Consider the following 18893-nt stretch of genomic DNA (forward strand, 5'->3'; position numbering starts at 1 on the left):
TGGGGCTAAACTAGGACAAAAGTTTTAATGGGGTTGCATGTAATCAAACCCATTAGCCTCTCCTTCATTCATTGAATTTCCTGATTGACACATAATGTTCATTTATTCCATATATAAAGATCCCTTAATGCTGGTTTCCAGCCCCTTCAGAATGCTTATATTCAATTCTCATCAGACCTCTGCAGACAAGGTCTTGAGCCTAATTAATCAAATTAAAGAATCCATTCCTCAGCCTCTCCATTAATCAAGCTTTACTGTGTGATGTGAATATAAAGTGACCTTACTGGAAGAGACTCTATCAACCATCAAATCACAAACACGCTGGATGATACACATACTCTCATATTTCTCTACAGTAAGTACTGTGACTGAGAAAAGGGCTATACTTCAAAGCAACTCCCCAAAAAAATTCTGCCATTGCTAACTGACCTGTGTGACTTTTTTTTCTTATAAAACACAACAGGTCTGCAATTATGATGAATGACAACTGAAGCTTTCAAGCTTCAAAAATAATGCGAAAGTTCCTTCTGAGTACTTCCTTTTTCTCCAACATATATTTTTTTAAAGAGTTGAAATAGAGTAGGCTATAGCCACACCAGAGGACATGTAGCCATTAGCCTGTGAGTTTTTAGGAAAAAAAATTCTCTTAGTCTCCTGCTACAAAAGGGACGTCTAATTTCCACTTCAAACTGACCAAAGTCTGAATGGTCATGGTGGTAGTTTAGAAGCGGACACTGTTACTCTAATCTTCACCGTACAGACTTTCAGACTTGTCTTGATCTTTAAACAAGCCCAATGTAGCCTTTGTAGCTGAGCCATGTTCCACTGGGTCTGGCTGAACGGGGCGTCTCTTTGCAGGGTGTGAAATGTCTGGACTCTTCCTCTATCCCTGTCATAACTGGTGTGTCCTGATTCCCTCAGGCGCTGTCAGGCGTGCAACACTGAGTGGAAGAGCTCAGCGAAGACTGGCGCTCTCTGAGAAGCGTATCCAGCCAAGAGACCATCTGTCATAGCGAATAACTGCGTGACAGCACAAATACAGTCCTTCCTCACTAAAACCCTGACTAGCACTGAAAACTGATGGATATGAGGGCTTGAAATGAAAAGAACTGATCCAAACAAAACATTTCATGTCATAGTGGAAAGGAATGAGTGAATATAAAGCAAACAACCATTCAAGATTGTTATACTCTCTTTGAAAGGCCAATCGTTTGGATGGAAAGTGGTTATATCATGTCTAGATCCAAACTGCTCATTTATCATTATTAGCAGATTGATTATCTCAATTTACCAAGGAGTAGTTAGTTAGTTAGCTAGTTAGCATGGTCTAGATTGCCCCTACTGGTGTATGCCGTAACTACACCCATGCTAAAGATGTAATGAGTGAAAATGAAATTTTGATGGCAATTTACCTGGGATACATGTGTTAACAGGGCAATGACATTAAGGGGAAATGAAATGCTAACCACTAACATTAAATTTGAACCCTGTATACCATCTTTGGCAAGCTGGTTTGTGCAAAGACCAGCTAGCCTACATGTTTTTTTTTTTTTTTTTAAATAACTTGTGCACTTTAAAGTCAACATGTATTCATTCAACTTTCAGATCATATGACGTATAAGTGAATCAGAAAATAAACAACAACAAAAATGGGAAAAATAAAGCATTTGATATTAGTATTTAAGTGGCTTTAGAAATAATTTCACTGAAATATTTTATTTATTTATTACTATTAAAAATAAGTCTGGTTGTGGGCAGTGTTATTTTGGTATCATTGAGATACTATTTTTGTTGGTTTATTACTATTTTAAAAGTAAATTTTTATATTTTTCATTTGATTTTACTTAACTTTTTGTTAATTTTGTTGTGTTTTTGTCATTTTTATTATTTTTTATATATCTATATAGTTCTTTTTATTTCAGTTTAATTATTTGTAATATTTTCTAAATATTTAGTTATTTTGCGACATCAAGTTAAACTAAATGTAAATGAGAAATGTTACCTTGTCAACTAGCCGAAATAAAATGAGTTTGAGTTTTTATATATTTTATTTTATTTTATTTTTATTTTTAAATACAAAAATAACCCTGGTCGTGGGTTCTCTGAGACACACTTTGCTTGTTTTTTTTTTACTTGAACTGCTGTGATTAAAAACTACTCTGCCCCCTCTGTTCATAAGACAGTACTACAGTCTGTGAACACACCAGGAAAACTACGATTCCCAGAACCACGATCTTTCCTGCATGACGTCATGTTGCACGGATGAAAACAGTCGCTGATGATACTATTAATTCAATGCAAAAGACAGATTGCGTTTACAAGAGTGATAGATATATTCATCGATTCTGTGCCAAAAAAGAAAGCACGTCATCTGCGTGCTGCTGTAATACGTGCATTAGATCAATGGCGTCATCAGAGTGGCGTCTGTGTTTAAAGCTGGTGGATCAACCATCTCTTCCCAAGTCGGTGCTGCAGTTTCCAGAGACTGAACCTGGAGATGTTCCTCCCGGGGGGTATCGGGTCTCCACTCTCAAGCAATTGGTGTCAGCACAGATCCCAGATGCCATACCAGATCCTGAGCTCATAGGTAACATATAATACACCCATAAGACTCATTCATAATATTAGGTGGCACAGTATGGCAGTATTAATACTGTTACATTTCAAATGATTACAGTTTTTTATAAACGAATTAAAAAGAATGAGCCCATAATGTTATAATTTGATGTGGACCTCAAAGTCAAATTAAAACCATTAAAATGTATTACTATAACGGTTTCATTTTGAGCTGTCAGCCCGTTATTCAAGCCCCTTTGCATCTGTAGAGTGTAGACTAAATAGTGTTAGTGCTTTTTAAAATTTATTTTGTACTTGTATTTAAATTAATCCATAGTGAATCAATTTGAAAAACTATTAATTATATATTGCTTTTACTATAATAATAACTAGTAACTATTCCATTGTTATGGCATTAGCGTCTGACTAATAATGCTAGTGAATTCTTTGGAATTATGTGGTTCAGATACAAACTGTTCAAAAGTGAATAGCTAGTTAATATTCCAACTGTTGTACTAATTCCAATTTTGCAGGTAACTGATCAGTAGTTCCCTATTTGTTTCCTAATCATAATCACTAGTAACTATCCTAATAGTCACCAGTATCTATTCCAGGTACCGACGTGTGTGTGTGTGTGTGTGTGTGTGTGTGTGTGTGTGTGTGTTAATGTGTGCTGGTGTCATGTTTGTTCACATTCATGCATTGTTAGAATTCATAAAAATGTTACCGCCCGGCCATGAACCCTAGAGGAATCTTGACAAGATTGCAAACAGTTTTCCCATTATCTCCAATGACAGAATTAGTGTACTGTGGTAGAAAGTTAAAGGATGACTTGACTCTGGAGTCCTATGGGATTCAGTCTGGATCCACTGTGCACATCCTGAGAAGGTCATGGCCAGAACCTGTGGTCCATCCCGGTGAGTCGATGCAATTATTTGTTCTTCTGTTGAACACAAAAGGAGACGTCAGGCAGAATGTTCATGCTGTTCTTTTCCATACAAGTGAAAATATGTAAAGACAGAAACTGTCAAGCTCCATAAAAGACAAAAAGCAACATAAAAGTTCCATAAACATGGTCTGTTATTTATTCCTCTATGTTCTTCTATAGAGCCAGTGGACAAAGTCGCGGCTGCGAGGGAATTTCGAGTCTTGCAAGCAGCTCTTCACACCAGCACTGCATACAGAGATTCGGTAGGTTGAATAGACGGCAGTGAGTGGCATACCGATTCAGTACTGACTATGAGTGTCTGTTGGTGGTTCTGGATGCTTGGGTACTTTTTCACGCACTTCTTCTTCACCCATTCCAGGTGTTTAAGATGCTGAACAACAAGGAATCCCTCGACCAGATCATCGTGGCAACTCCTGGGCTGAGCAGCGATCCTGTGGCTCTTGGTACGTTCAGAAGCAGAAATGATTTGTGATGTGAGGCGTGTCGAAGACTTACAGTACTTCTGTTTATTAACTACATTTTCAGGGGTTCTTCAAGACAAAGACCTTTTCATACAATTCACAGACCCAAGCATGCTTGACACGTGAGTGAGCTTCGTTACAGTCAAAATTAAATCGCTGCTTTTTTTTTTACGAACTGCCCCAACTCATCCATAAAAATACTATTAAATGATTATTATTATTAATAGTATTAATATTAATAATAAGAAAAAAGTAAATCAATAATATTAAATGTAATTAATAATAATAATGATGATGATGATAATAATAATGGTGATAATAAAACAACACAAATAATAATAAATCAATTATGTTATTATTAACTATTCAGTATAAATATATTAATTATTGTTATTATTATTATTAGTAGTAGTGGTATTTATAATTAATAATAATAAATCAATACTTTTATGTTATTATTGTTAATAATAATAATAATAAAAAGGTATGTATTATTTATTGTTATTATTGTTAATAATAAAAAGATATGTATTATTTATTTAATCATATATATGATAATTATATACATTATGCTTTATTATACTTTTATTATTAATTATATATATATATATATATACACATATATATTTATATTAATTTATATATATATATATATATATATTTAATTACACTATAATTAATAATATTTATTATTACAATATTTATAATAATAATAATAATTTTATTATTATTATATTTTTAATAATAACAACATAATATTAAAACAGTTTTTATTAATTAACTAATCAATATTAATACAACAATTGTTATTACTCTTATTAATAATAATGTTAATATAAATCAACAATGTTATTCATATAATAATAATAATAATAATAATATAATAATCAATCAATCAATAATATCATCATCATTAATCAATTTATATATTTAATAAAATAATAATTGATTAACTTAATGTATATAATAATAATAATAATTATTATTATTATTATAAAACAATGTTAATATAATAATAATTATTATAAGCAGCAGCATCCGCAGTATTAATAATAATAAATCAATACTGTTACATGCAATTTATTATATTGTAAATAAAAATAAGAATAATAGTAATAATAAAAACAACAACAATAATATATCAATAATGTTATTAATAAATTGATAATATAATAATAATAATTAACTTAAAATATAATATTATTATTATAAAACTGCCATTTTTAAAAATAGATTAATTTAGGTGGAATTTATATTTGTATATAAAACAAATTTCAAGCATTTAAGCATAAGCAGGCAAGGTTGTAAACTTTTTTGACTGGCAGTGATTGTCTTTATAATACTTCATCAACATGTCTTTATACGATTTAATCTTTTCTTTTTGGCTTATGTCACATGTCAGAAGTAAATGGGGTTAAAGATAACAATACCCCCATCTTAACTGTCTCACCAGTTTGGCCAATTCCCACCCGGCACTGGTAAATGCCATCATCCTGGTGTTGCACTCGGTGGCTGGCAGTGTGCCGCCCCAGCAGAGCGCCAGCTCCTCCAGAAATGTGTCTTCTAGCTCTTACAGTGACATGCCAGGTTGGTGTCCATTTAAACACAATTTAAGTGAAAAATTGCCCACCATTAACATAATGTGACAGGTCATTTTGGCGATCCAATGTAGATTTAATGCATGAACCTTTTTTTAATCTACAGGAGGTTTCCTCTTTGAAGGCATGTCTGATGATGAGGAAGATTTCCAGTCGGTTTGTTATGATTTACTGTTCTTCATTAAGAGTATGTGCATTTGCGATATTGGATCCTAAGCCTGCTTTATCATCTGTAGGTGAATCGTGGTGGGCCGTCCACTCTTGCGAGTGGTTTTGCCGGCATGAGGCCAGCTACTCTCGGTTACAACGGAGCCGTCGGCCCCAGACCCATCACTCAAAGTGAGCTGGCCACAGCTTTAGCCCTCGCCAGCACCCCCGAGAGCAGTGCTGTTACACCAACTACTGGAAACCAGGTACAGGGCACTTCAATAGACTATACATACCATTATAGGGTTTATAAGTATATATATTCTAAGTATATAAGTATACATTCAAAAGTTTGAGGTTAGTAAGATTTTTTTATGTTTTTGAAAGAAGTCTCGTCTGCTCCCCAAGGCTGCTTTTGTTTGATCGGAAATACAGTATTAACAGAAATATTGTAAATATTATTACAATTTAAAATAACTGTTTTCTATTTGAATGTGTTTTAAAATGTAATTTATTCCTGTGATGACAAAGCTGAATTTTCAGCATCATTACTCCAGTCTTCAGTGTCACATGATCCTTCAGAAATCATTCAAATATGATGATTTGCTGCTCAATAAACATTTACTATTATTATCATTGTTGAAAATAATAATATGCTGCTTCATATTATAAGAACAGCTTTTATTTGTACTAGAAATCTTTTGTAATATTATATACTTATTTACTGTTACTTTTGATCAATTTAATGCATCCTTGCTGAATTAAAGTATTAATTTCTAACTATTAAATCTCACTTAAAATTATCTTAAGTTAATCTTAAAAACATTAATTTAATAACACTGTTAAATGTAATCTTTAGCAGATCGAAAAATAAATATATATTTTTTTTACCGTTTTATTTTTGTGATGCACAAATTCTCTTTTTAGAAATGATTGTTTTTAGTATTTTATTTTTAATTTTTTTAGACAAAGTGGTATAGAAATTAAGTATTTATATTTGATTTAATAAATATATATTTAATAACTAATGGATAATTGTTGGAATTTTAATACAAGTTTGTTGTGTTTGTGTTTTGTTTGTATAAAAGCTTATTTCTGCCACAAAATAAGAAAAAATAAAAAGGTAATTTATTTTTTTGTCTCGCAATTTTGAGTTTATATCTTGCAATTCAGACTTTATAACTCACAATTGCATCAGAAATGTGGGATAGAAACTTATAATAGCAAGTCTGAATTGCAAGTGGAAAAAGACAGAATTGTGAGATAAAAAGACGCAATCACCTTTTTTTTATTTTTTATTCAATGGTGGAAACATGCTTCCATATGTTTGAGATTTGCACACATTAATAAAAGAACAAACATGTCATTGTCTGTGACAGGGTCCCTCTTCAGGAGTGTCCCCTATTCCTGCAGGCACTCCTATAACAAACGACCTGTTTAACCAGGCACTGCAGCAGGCCCTGCAGGTCTCCAGCATGTCCAGCTTACATGTGAGTAACCACCAGAGATCCCGTGCCAATTTAGACCAGCATCATCATTACAGCACTTCAAACATCTCAAATAGAGATGTTCAAACAGTGTTGGGGAAAGTTACTTTTAAAAGTAAAGCGTTACAATATGGTGTTACTCCCTAAAAAGTAACTAATTGTGTTACTTACTTTTTCAAGTCATGCGCTATGTTACTGTTGCGTGTTGCGTTATTTTTTTCTTACCTGGTCTGGGCCTGCTTGTTTGACAAAAGTTCTATTTCTGGCAAATGTTAAGGCCCTTTCACACCAAAAGTGAACTGAATAAGCCTCAGGCTGAAGGAAAAGCAAATTCACACCTGAACAGTAGAGGGCGCCGCTCAAACAAACCTTCCAGCTGTTCTGCCATTGTGAAACGCAGAAGAATAGGGCGCATGAGAAGAAAGTTCAACACTCTGGCTGCGTTCGAAACCGCATACTCACTGATTAGGTACTTAATTTCAATAAGGTCTTACTTAACGAGCGCTAAAAGAATAGTTCCCTTTCATGTCGGTCACTCCAACGTTCGTCGGAGGGATCCGACAGAAATGGGATCTTCGCAGAGAGACCAATCTGCTTCTTCGAGAGAAACTAAACGAGCCAATGCACATTTGCGAGTTTTGAATCGGGCCCTGCACATGCTCCCATTCAAAATGCTCAAGCAGAAACGCATTTTCGAATGCATCCGTCCCCAAAACTGGTTTGCAGCGATCGCCCTGAAGGATGCGTACTTTCACGTCTCGATTCTTCCTCGACACAGGCCCTTTCTGCACTTTGCTTTCGAGGGTAGGGCGTATCAGTACAAAGTCTTACCCTTCGGGCTGGCTCTGTCACCTCGCGTCTTTACGAAAGTCGCGGAGGCAGCCATTGTTCCACTCAGGGAACGCGGGTTTCGCATTCTCAACTATCTCAACGACTGGCTCATTCTGGCCCACTCGCGAGAGCAGTTGTGCGAACACAGGGACATGGTGCTCGGTCACCTCAGCCTGTTGGGGCTTCGGGTCAACTGGCACAAGAGCAAACTCTCCTGCTCAGAGGATCTCTTATCTCGGTATGGAGCTGGACTCGGTCAACCAGACAGCGCGCCTCACTGAGGAGTGCGTCCAGTCGGTGTTGAACTGCTTGAATTCGTTCAGACGCAGGACAGCGGCCCCACTGAAACTTTTTTCAGAGGCATCTGGGGCATATGGCTTCCGCAGCCGCAGTAACGCCACTCGGGTTGCTTCAAATGAGGCTGCTTCAACACTGGCTTCATGGCCGGGTCCCGAGATGGGCGTGGCACGTATCGAGTTTCCATTACCCCGCACTGCGGTCCCTGCGGCGACCCCATATGTGTGAATTCCACGGTACGGCTAGCCAGTGTCTTTCCCTTGGCAGAGCCCGCTCTGGCGTCTCTGCCGGTGCGCTTCCCCCCTAGGATTAGGCTGGAACCACCCCAGAGACTTCCATATGTTGCACTCCCCTGCTTGGCTAGTCCATGTGTGTATTTTCCACATGTTACCTCCCTCCGGGCACGCTTGCCCAGTGATATCCAATGTTCTCACTGAGTGGGTCTTGCAATCCAGACATCATCCGCCATGTTGACGTTATCATGTGACCTACAACGTTATCACTAGCGCAACAACTTAGAGTCCCCCTGTAGTCAATCATTTTATCCCTTAAAACTCACCATTGATCACCAAAATGACATATTTAAATGTTTTTTCCTTGAAAAAAAATGTCTTCATGCTTTAAAATGGCTTGAATGTAACTCTACACCCTTGCCTCATTTAGTATACGCGGTTCTATGAATATGCAAATGAGCCCCGCCTCCACTCACTCACACCAGCTGAGATCCACTCGCTAACGATCACACGTTGACCTGATTGGTTACACCAGAAACACCAGCGATTTCAAACTGCATTTTTGAGACAGTCTTTGGTTCACTGCAGTTTTAAGGAGAAAATACTTTTTGTCTCAATTTATTAAGCTTTTTTTTTTTTCTTCCTTTCCTTCCTTTCCTTTGTCTCCCTCTCTCTCCTTTCCTCTCTCTCACTTGCTTCCTGGTGCCATCTGTCTTCTCTTCCTCTGGCTTCACGTTCTCGTCTCTCCTCTCTCTCGTTCTCTTCGTTTCTCCTTCTCCTCCATTTCTCTCCTTCTCTTCCCGCTTCCCTCTCCTCCACCCCTCTGATCACATCCTCAATGTCTTTTGGTCTTTTTCTAGATGCTCTCGCTGGCCGTGGGCTCACTGAGGATGAAGAGACCACAGTAACATCCGGGCCAGATGAGGCAATAAGGGCAGGTGGAGTGAAGGAAGGTCTCATCCATGGCACTATACCATTTCCAGGATTCTGCTGTGGCTCTTCATCCTCAGTGCTCACTTCAGTCTACCTGCCTTTCCTGTAAGATGTTAAATAGATATTTAGTAAGCGTCTTTAAGATGTATATGGTTTATGTAAATCCACTTTGGAGACGTACGTGTCCTTACTGGAGCTCCCCTGTTAGCTATACACAATAAAATGTGTTTTTACAGTTTTTACTTTGATTTTTTTATTTAAAATAAAAGCGATTACAAAGGAAATGTTTACTGTTCATGGTTTTTATTTTATTGTATGGAAAAATCCCACTTACAAAACAGACCGCCATTACATTTTTCCTCTCGCGCACCCCCTGGTGGCAGCTCGCGTACCCCTGGGGGTGCGCGTACCACACTTTGGGAATCCCTACACAATAAAATGTGTTTTTACAGCAAAATCACAACTATGCTATCTAGCATCTTTACACCTTCAACAATTCAACGGTTTACTCTACAGTAGTTCAACAGATGCTATTTTAACACAAGGTTTACTCACATTCGAAAACACCCACTTCGCTGATCTCTGCGATCGATGTTTGATTATGACGTATCCTCTCCCGTAAATAGGCTTATTCGGATGCAACATTAGTCTCCGAACCTTGCGAGAATTAGTCCAAAACCCTGGTAATTCTCACCTGCTATTTTATGAATACTGAGAATTCGGACATACTATTCGTTCGCCTACTGCTTTTTGCTTACTATATAGTAGTAGGGAAGTATGCGGTTTGGAACACAGCCTTTTTCGTATGGTTGAAATTGATCATCAAAGGTCAGCAGCAAAGACATTGGTTAATAAAGTGAGATTATATACATAAAGTGTATTTGTGTTATTTAGCATTTTTATTCATTGCAGGTTTGTGTAATATTCTTAGTTTGCATTTGTCTGTTTTGTATCAAATTTGAGGAATCCTGAATCTGGTTTTGTGTTTTAAGTGAGATGAGTAAATGCCTGCTCACATTTAGTCTAAAACTACAATAACATCCAGTGCACACACAACACTGGTCTTTTTTTTTTTTGGTCTTAAAAATCAGTGTGAATGCTGAGCGAACCAGGACTGAATGTATAATTTTCTGTTTTGGTCCGGATCAAAAAAACCAAGTGAACCAAACAACAAGTGTGAACACACAAAGTAGCGTTGCTGATTCTGGAGTGACTCTCTTTCATACTGTGTGTAGAATCAGTGGCAGTCGCAGCTCCAGCAGCTGCGGGACATGGGCATCCGTGATGAGGAGCTCATCCTGAGAGCCCTGCAGGCCACGGGCGGAGACATCCAAGCGGCCCTGGAGCTCATATTCGCTGGAGGTGCACCATGAGTCAGTTCTCTGAAGAAACATTATTATGATGTTTCAACCAAGGGTCCCTGCATTCCAAGGCAGATTTACCACTACATATTCAATATTTTAACTACCTATTTGATAGTGTGATTTATCTTTAACTTATATTTAAGTTGTATTTGTCAATATGTACATTGAATGTGGTGCTATCAGCTGTTTTAAGAGTAGTTACTGTAAGTGTGGAAGCTGGTTTCCGCCATGAAAAATAACAATTTATAAAAATGATAAAAATTGAAAATAGACATCATTCTTTTTTTTCGCTCGCAGTTGTGAATTTTTATCTCACAATTCTGACTTTTCTCTTCGCAATTGTGGGTTTATATCTCACTCATATCTTAAACTCAAAATTGCGAGATATAAACTTACGTCAGAATTATATCTATTTTCTGAGGGGGGAAAAAGTTGAGGGCCTACGCTACAGTTTATCACATTTGTACATTCCTGCTGTGTTAACTGTTAAAATACTGTGTTTGTTCTATTATCCTGGCAAATAATGATAAATAAAAGCAACCATTTGCCTGTTCAGACAATCCTTGTTATGTTTTGCTTTGTCATTTATTAAAATGTTCCATGAATACCATAAAATTGGTTTCACTGTAGTTGTCTGTAAGGATGAAAGTCGGTATCTATTTTCTAAATGCATCGTAATGATCATATTGTGAATGATTCATCCATGCATGTTTAATTTTTTTTTTTAAATTGTCATTTTTAATTAAAATTTATGGAAGCCCATTTCTCCCACATAAGAAAAATCATTAAAAAATCATGGTTCTGTAAATCATAATAATGACACGAGAAGATGAAATTATGATATGAGTCATTTATGAGATGAAAAGTCAAAACTATGAGATAAAAAAATCTAAATGATGACATACTAAGTGGAAATGTATGACAGAAAGTAATCATTTAGATTTTTTTTATCTCATTATGTTGACATGAGTTTCAGAATTATGACTTATTTCGACTTTATTTCATAATTTCGACATTTGTCATAATTATGACTTTAGTACATCATAATTTCGACTTTTTATGTCATAATTAAGATTTGCAAAAGTATGTTTTTTTTTCTAGGCTTCCATAAAAATGTCATATCTTCCGAGAATGACAGACAGACTTTGTGACGGTAAATGTGACAGTTTTTTGATAACATTTTAACTGTTTACTGACTGATGGACAAAGATCAGTGGAAAGTAGCACACAAATCAACAATAAAATAAATATCAATAGAAAATAAGTGTACATTTTTAAAGTACAAATTATGAATATTGTAGTAAAGCATACTTTCTATATTTGAAAGAAAAGCAGTGATAGTTGCAATGAACTGTTTCAATGAACAGAATATTAATCCATCTTTCATGATTACACCTGTTATTTTATTCCTAGTAAAATGTGTTTTTCTAACCAATTATACCACAAATTGCATCAAAATGTATCAACTATTAAATGAATTTCCCTTTTTTTCTATACAGACCTGATTATATTGTACATCTTATATCAGTGTTCTAAAATTAGTTTTTTTATGATAGATATCCTGTTACTTAGGTCAAACTATCTAGCCTATATAAGGCATTTATCATCAGTCTCAATAACCGTTTACGTTTTTATGGGCTTAATGTTTATCGAAGAACTTCAGAACAAACCATATAAGGAGTTGTCTGTGTGGACTGGTACCCTATAGGACAATAACCAGGTTAAACGTCTTATAAAAGCCTTTGTCACAGTTTGTGTTCAGAAAAAAAAAACAGCGATTCCAGTTTCAATTTTAAAGGTATAAAATGGCCAAGACAGAGTCGAGTCCTTTACTTTCTGTTCATCCTTCAACTTGCTTGGTTGATGAAAAATTTGAGGTGGAAGTTGAGCTCTTGCCCGCCGATTCCAAAATCACTCTTCACGCGCTGATTCACTCTGACGATGGAGACGATTGGGAAGCATTCGGCCACTACACCAGTGACTCTTCAGGGACCGTTAAGGGTACAGTACTTCATTTTAAACTCACATACAAATGCAGTTTTGTGTGTTTTGACGCATTTTTTTATCATAATGGATTCACTGAATTATTATTACACAGTTTCCAGAGATAAAAGTCTTGGTGGGACATTTGAGGGAGTTGAAGCCATGGCTCTGCTGTGGAGTATGAGACCTGTTCCTGAAAGTAAAACAGTTCGCCGGTAAGTAAATAAAGATAAAGAGATAATAAACAACCGCACCACATTTTTTTTATTGAATGAGTGAAGTTATTATTTAAAGTGACAGTTCACCATAAAATGAAAATTCTGCCATTGTTTAGTCCCCAAATGTCTTTCCAAAACTGTATGCTGTTAATTTTTTTTTCTGAGGAAAAACAAAATGAGAATCGTAGAGTGAGTATCATGAAGATAACATTTATTGAATTTTCTCTGGAGAAATCCATTCATTAAAATAGGAATCCACGTGTTTTGGAATTTCATGAGCGGCAAATTATTTTCCCTCGCAGATTTTTCAACAGGTTTACCATGTTGACCAACACAACAGAAAGATGTTTGGTTTTAAAGTGACTTCTGAGTGAGCCGTGTGTAACGGACGTAGGCCAAAGAGCTTTGCAGGTAAACCTTACTCGCCTGCATGGCCTCAAGAGGTACGCTAGTGACTGAGGTCTTTAGCGTCCTTGTTAGTGCGCACACCTCCAATGCCAGAGACCCCGGTTCCAATCCCGCTCGAAGCGGGTCTAGTATGATGGTTTGTCACGTCACATGTCCATAGGCTGAAGCTATGCAGTCTGTACCGGAAACAGAAATGATAAGTTCCCCTCCAGAGTCTTCGGCTCCGAGTCACTGAATCATTATAACAAAAATTCACAAATGTATAAATTGTAAGAAATTTGAGACCAGAAAAGCATCATGTAACTGTAAGAGTAAAAAAAAACAACAACAAAAAAACCCTATGTGCATTGTAAGGAGGTTTGGGATTTATTAACTAATTTCTGTATCCAATATAGCCGTCACGTGACAAAAGAATGACCGACTCAGACCCGAAGATTAGAGGTGCGTCCCAATTTGCGTAGTTATGCACTTTTCTATGTTTGTTTTTAGTATAAATAGTGCGAGTAGTGTTCACACTTAAAATTCCACATATAATAAGTACACTTTAAATATCCGGATGATGCACTTAACTCTTTCCCCGCCACCGTTTTTGAAAAAAGTTGCCAGCCACTGCCAGCATTTTTGATAATTTTCATGCTGTTTAATGTTGATGATTGCGTTATTTACATATGCATCTTCTTACATATGATATCGCTTGTTTCTGCTTCTTCTTTGCCTGTGTTTTGATCAGGAGATTCAGTACTCTTTCAGAAGATGTGTCATAGCGCCCCCTACCATATAACAGTGAAAACATGGAAAGCCGGAAATTAACGTCAATGGCGGGGAAAAAGTCATTTTGAATGTTGGACACTTTGTGTACTCGACTGTACTTGTACATGTAATTATGTAGCGGAGGGGGAGGGGCTATCAGACTCCGACAGTGAATGAAAAAATAACAATTTATACACTAAACGGATGATTAGGCTATATAGTGCATAAGTAGGCTACATAGTGTAAAAGTGCATAGTGTATAGTGCGTCATTTGGGACGCAACTTAGGTGAACTAATCATTTCTGTTTCATGTGGGCCTGTGACGTGACAAAAGGATGAACAAATCGAACCCAAAGACTCGAGAAGTGAATTAATAATTTCTGTTTCTTGTACAGAACCTATGGGATTTTGCGTATGCGCGGTCAACACACAATGAACAAAATCACTTTCTGAGACAACTCGCTGGTCATGAGTCATATTAAAGATTCATTGAAAATGAACGAATCGTTTATCGACCCATCACTAATCGCTACACTATAGACGATCACATTAGCGAAAAAAAAAAGAAGTCGACCCATCACTAATTGCTACACTATAGACGATCACATTAGCGAAAAAAAAGAAAGAAGTGTAGGCTATTGTCTAATAGTGAGGCGGTGTGTATGAAGCGCACCTTAAACATAAGTCACTTTCAAGCAGGGTTCTGGTAATGTATCAACGCTGTGAATTTGTGCTACGAAATTGAACCCGTTGCGAAATCTGCGCAAAATCACGCAAAATTCCAGGTCACGTGAATATCTTTGGAAATGAGTGGATTTCGCCCGTGTAAATGTGCCGTAAAAGCTCATTTAGTGTATCCTGATTTGAATTGACAGATTTCAGAAGAACAATGTCCAGACACCAGTTAAAGTGGTGTTTTCTGTGCATGAAGGACACCTTGCTAAGGGCTTCAAGCATCACACACCCCTCACATCAGCTACTGCTGAACGCTGGTATGTGGCTCCTGATGTCCAGAGGGTTGAAGTCGCAGAGCGCGGGATAAAGGGGACACTCTTCATTCCCCCAGGTATGGATTAATGATTAGATGTTTGCCCATATATAGGCTTTATGCCGAGCGTCACGGAAAACGGGTCTCATTGCATCCGCTTGTCAGAGAAAGTGTTAACGGCCGTAAGAACTAACTACGATATCTATGGATTTTTAAGGTAATCAGCTAACCTACTAAGTTCACTTTGTTATTGGTGTTTTATGCTATTTAAATATCTAAACGTTAGTGTGTAGAAGAAAAATTAAAAAACTTTTAAATATCAATCTGCACATGCGAGGGACATTGGTTGTGCTCATTTTTGCTTACTCGTTTTAAGTTATCTCGCAAAAAAATTCATGAAGCACATACAAAAGACCTGAATCGGAAGCGATGTGATCTGTTTTCCGGCTTGGTCACGTGACGCTCGGCATAAAGCCTATTGGTCTATCATTCATTAGTATATATTACATAGGCTAATTGTATTGTGAAATAATTTTTATTTATATTTAATTATAATACTATCAATATAAAATAATAATAAAATAAAAATAATAATATAAAACAAAAATAAGCTACGTAATAATGCACAAATTGTTTTATTTATTATTTAATATATTTATTTATTTTATCAAATTTATTTACACCGCCATTCAAATGTTTTGGTCAGTAATAAAAAAAGAAGAAGAAATTAATACTTGTTTAGCGATGAAGCATTAAATTGATCAAACGTGTAGAATCCTGACATTTTTTTTTATCAATTATTTTTTAACATTACAATAAGAAGAAATAAGATAATAATCAGAAATATTTCTTGATCAGCAAATCATTAGAATGATGTCTGAAGGATCATGTGACACTGGAGTAATGATACTGGAGTAATTTATTTACACCGCCATTCAAATGTTTTGGTCAGTTATAAAAAAAGAAGAAGAAATTAATACTTGTTTAGCGATGAAGCATTAAATTGATCAAACGTGTAGAATCCTGACATTTTTTTTTATCAATTATTTTTTAACATTACAATAAGAAGAAATAAGATAATAATCAGAAATGTTTCTTGATCAGCAAATCATTAGAATGATGTCTGAAGGATCATGTGACACTGGAGTAATGATGCTGAAAATTGCATTACAAGAATAAATTACATTTATAGAAAACAGTTATTTTAAATTGTAATAATATTTCACAATATTATTATTTTTACTGTATTTTGGATCAAATAAATGAAACCTCTGTGAGCAAAAGAGACTTATTCTTTTGAACAGTGGTGTATAATTATCATAATTTATTAGTTCTTTTTTAATACTTAATTTATCTTGCGTATTAAATCTTATTCATTTGAACGAACCGACAGCATGCGGTCAGGATATAAGTGAGGTTTAAATACACCTCAGTGCTATATGAAGGATTCAACAATCCAAATCATTCAGAAACAGCACATGAAATATGTATTTGTCTTGTGCCACAAGAGATGCACTTATTTTAAAACCAACCTACCCTGTAACCTTGTACATTTAGATGAATGTAAATCATTGTACATTCTGTCTGCATTTATAGAGGCTTAAGGGACTTCATTTATACGCATGTGGGTTTGTAATGCAGGTTCTGGACCCTTCCCTGCTGTACTGGACCTTTCGGGCGGGCAGGGGGGTCGTGTTGAGTATCGTTCAGCGCTCCTGGCTTCCCACGGCTACGTCTCGCTGGCCCTGGAATACATCGGGCTCCTGAATGCGGAAGGAAAACTACAGCACATGGACAACACCTACTTTGAGGTACATGTGCGCTACAAAACAAATAAAATATAACAAAAAAATATATATTTATGGTGCTTTTTGTGTATACACAACCGTGCATTGATTTTTTTTAAAAGTGACTGTGTGAATTTTGTACTTATCAATGGATTAAAATTAATTTTACATCAAATTTTTTCATTAATTTTTCATTTCATACAATTGTATTCATGCATTACGGAGGGTAATAAGGTATATACTGTAATTTACGCATTGAAAGTATTTAAAGCATGTCAAATCATTTTCAGACTGCCTTTATGTTGTTAAAAAAACACCCTAAAGTTTGTCCTGACAAAGTAGCTGTGATGGGGATGTCATTTGGGGTCTCTGTAACTCTGGGTTTGACGGCATACTCAGAAATTATGGAGGTGAATACGTCTCATTTACATCAATACATTGGAGATTTGATGCAAATTCAGTGATGCAATGTGTTTAATTTGCTTTCTGTTCTTTAATGACAAACTTTCAGCCCAAGTGTGTGGTCTGTGCAAGTGGGAGTCACATAATGCCGCTCAAAGGATCTTTGGCGGATGTCTATGCAGCAATGCAAGAGTGAGAAACAATTTTCCCATTACGGCACGATTAGGATGCATTACGTTATACCGACTATATGTTAATGATTAACTGTTAACAATTGTCATTCTGTCAATGCCAAGGAACGTCGAAAAAATGCGCTATGATGAAAAGATGAGAATAATTTGGCGGGATCTGCTGTTGCCAATACCAGTTGACCCTTCCAAGAAAGTCGAGGTATGAAAATGATCCCTGTGCTGGGAAGTTGGTATAGAAAATGCAATTTTTTTACTATAAAGCATCATGTGCTTACAGTTCATGCGGTGGGTTTTGTTTTCACCAGATGGGCAAAATCAAATGTCCTGTTTTATTGATCGCTGGTGAGGATGATCAAAACTGTCCGGCATCAGAATCTGCAGCGGATGTGAGTCGATAAGTTTCATACGTTAAAACGTTTGTCTTTAGCACTGTCATTTAATCTCAGGTCAGTCATGACGCTCAAATCTAATGGCCTCCTCCGCAGATGAAGAAGATGATGGAGAAGGCTGGGAACGGTCATCTGCTAACTGTTCTCTCGTACCCTGGAACCGGTCATCTTATTGAACCGCCCTACAGCCCTCACGTCCGATTCAGTGACTTCAAGTTACTGGAGGCAAAGACCAAAGGTTAAAGTCTAAAACATCAATAAAACAGCTAGTTATCACTGCGTTTGAGCTATCTAGCCCTTGTATTATGGTCAATTCTGGGTAAGATCATTATTTTCTGTGTTGAACGTACTTTGCAGATAGATAGATGGATAGATAGATAGATAGGGTTGATGGCATGTGTGAGTTGTATTTGAGGATGTTGAAGTGACTGTGGTGTGTGTTGCAGTGGTGAATCTTTGGGGAGGAGAGACAGCGCCTCACGGTCGAGCTCAGGAGGAGTCCTGGGAGAAAACACTCGCTTTCCTAGAGGAGCATCTCTGTGACAACAGCATAGAAGTTACACCATGCTAATCATCATGTGTGTGTATATATACATGTGTGTATATATATACATACATACATAATGGATATATTTAAATAATTACTAGAAATTAAAATAACAAATTATAAGTTTTATTTTAAATTACATGTTTTTTTTACACTTATGCTAATGTATAAACCTTGGAATGTGAGAAATAAGAAAATAAGATGCTAATCATAAAATTAAAGCACAATTTATCAAACAAAATCATTTATCTTTACATTTAGACAACTTATCGAAGAACTTTGTAAGTATAATTTGAACTCATTTTTGAGTCAGTTTTCAGTTAATCAAAGATCCATTACAACAGCTGTAACAGGTTATATGTGATGGTGCAATT

The 18893-nt window shown here is 36.1% G+C and overlaps 2 protein-coding genes across 2 annotated transcripts; both read left to right on the forward strand.

Annotated features, from left to right (window-relative positions):
* The first annotated feature begins 2213 nt into the window (after positions 1-2213).
* Positions 2214-11098, forward strand: ubl7a (ubiquitin-like 7a (bone marrow stromal cell-derived)). Its single transcript, XM_056264887.1, has 11 exons — positions 2214-2587; positions 3354-3473; positions 3665-3747; positions 3864-3948; positions 4031-4088; positions 5420-5553; positions 5671-5720; positions 5801-5977; positions 7091-7201; positions 10728-10896; positions 10944-11098. Exons 1-10 carry the CDS (start codon positions 2263-2265, stop codon positions 10863-10865), a joined length of 1281 nt encoding a protein of 426 aa, XP_056120862.1. The 5' UTR covers positions 2214-2262; the 3' UTR covers positions 10866-10896; positions 10944-11098.
* Positions 11099-12661: 1563 nt separating this feature from the next.
* On the forward strand, positions 12662-18580 carry acot19 (acyl-CoA thioesterase 19). Its single transcript, XM_056264889.1, has 10 exons — positions 12662-12857; positions 12955-13054; positions 15091-15281; positions 16845-17014; positions 17281-17400; positions 17502-17584; positions 17689-17782; positions 17889-17969; positions 18069-18210; positions 18419-18580. Exons 1-10 carry the CDS (start codon positions 12662-12664, stop codon positions 18541-18543), a joined length of 1302 nt encoding a protein of 433 aa, XP_056120864.1. The 3' UTR covers positions 18544-18580.
* Positions 18581-18893: the final 313 nt, after the last annotated feature.

This window comes from Rhinichthys klamathensis, unplaced genomic scaffold (assembly GCF_029890125.1).
Source record: "Rhinichthys klamathensis goyatoka isolate OS25496 unplaced genomic scaffold, OSU_Roscu_1.1 h1tg000228l_1, whole genome shotgun sequence".
NCBI lineage: Eukaryota > Metazoa > Chordata > Actinopteri > Cypriniformes > Leuciscidae > Rhinichthys > Rhinichthys klamathensis.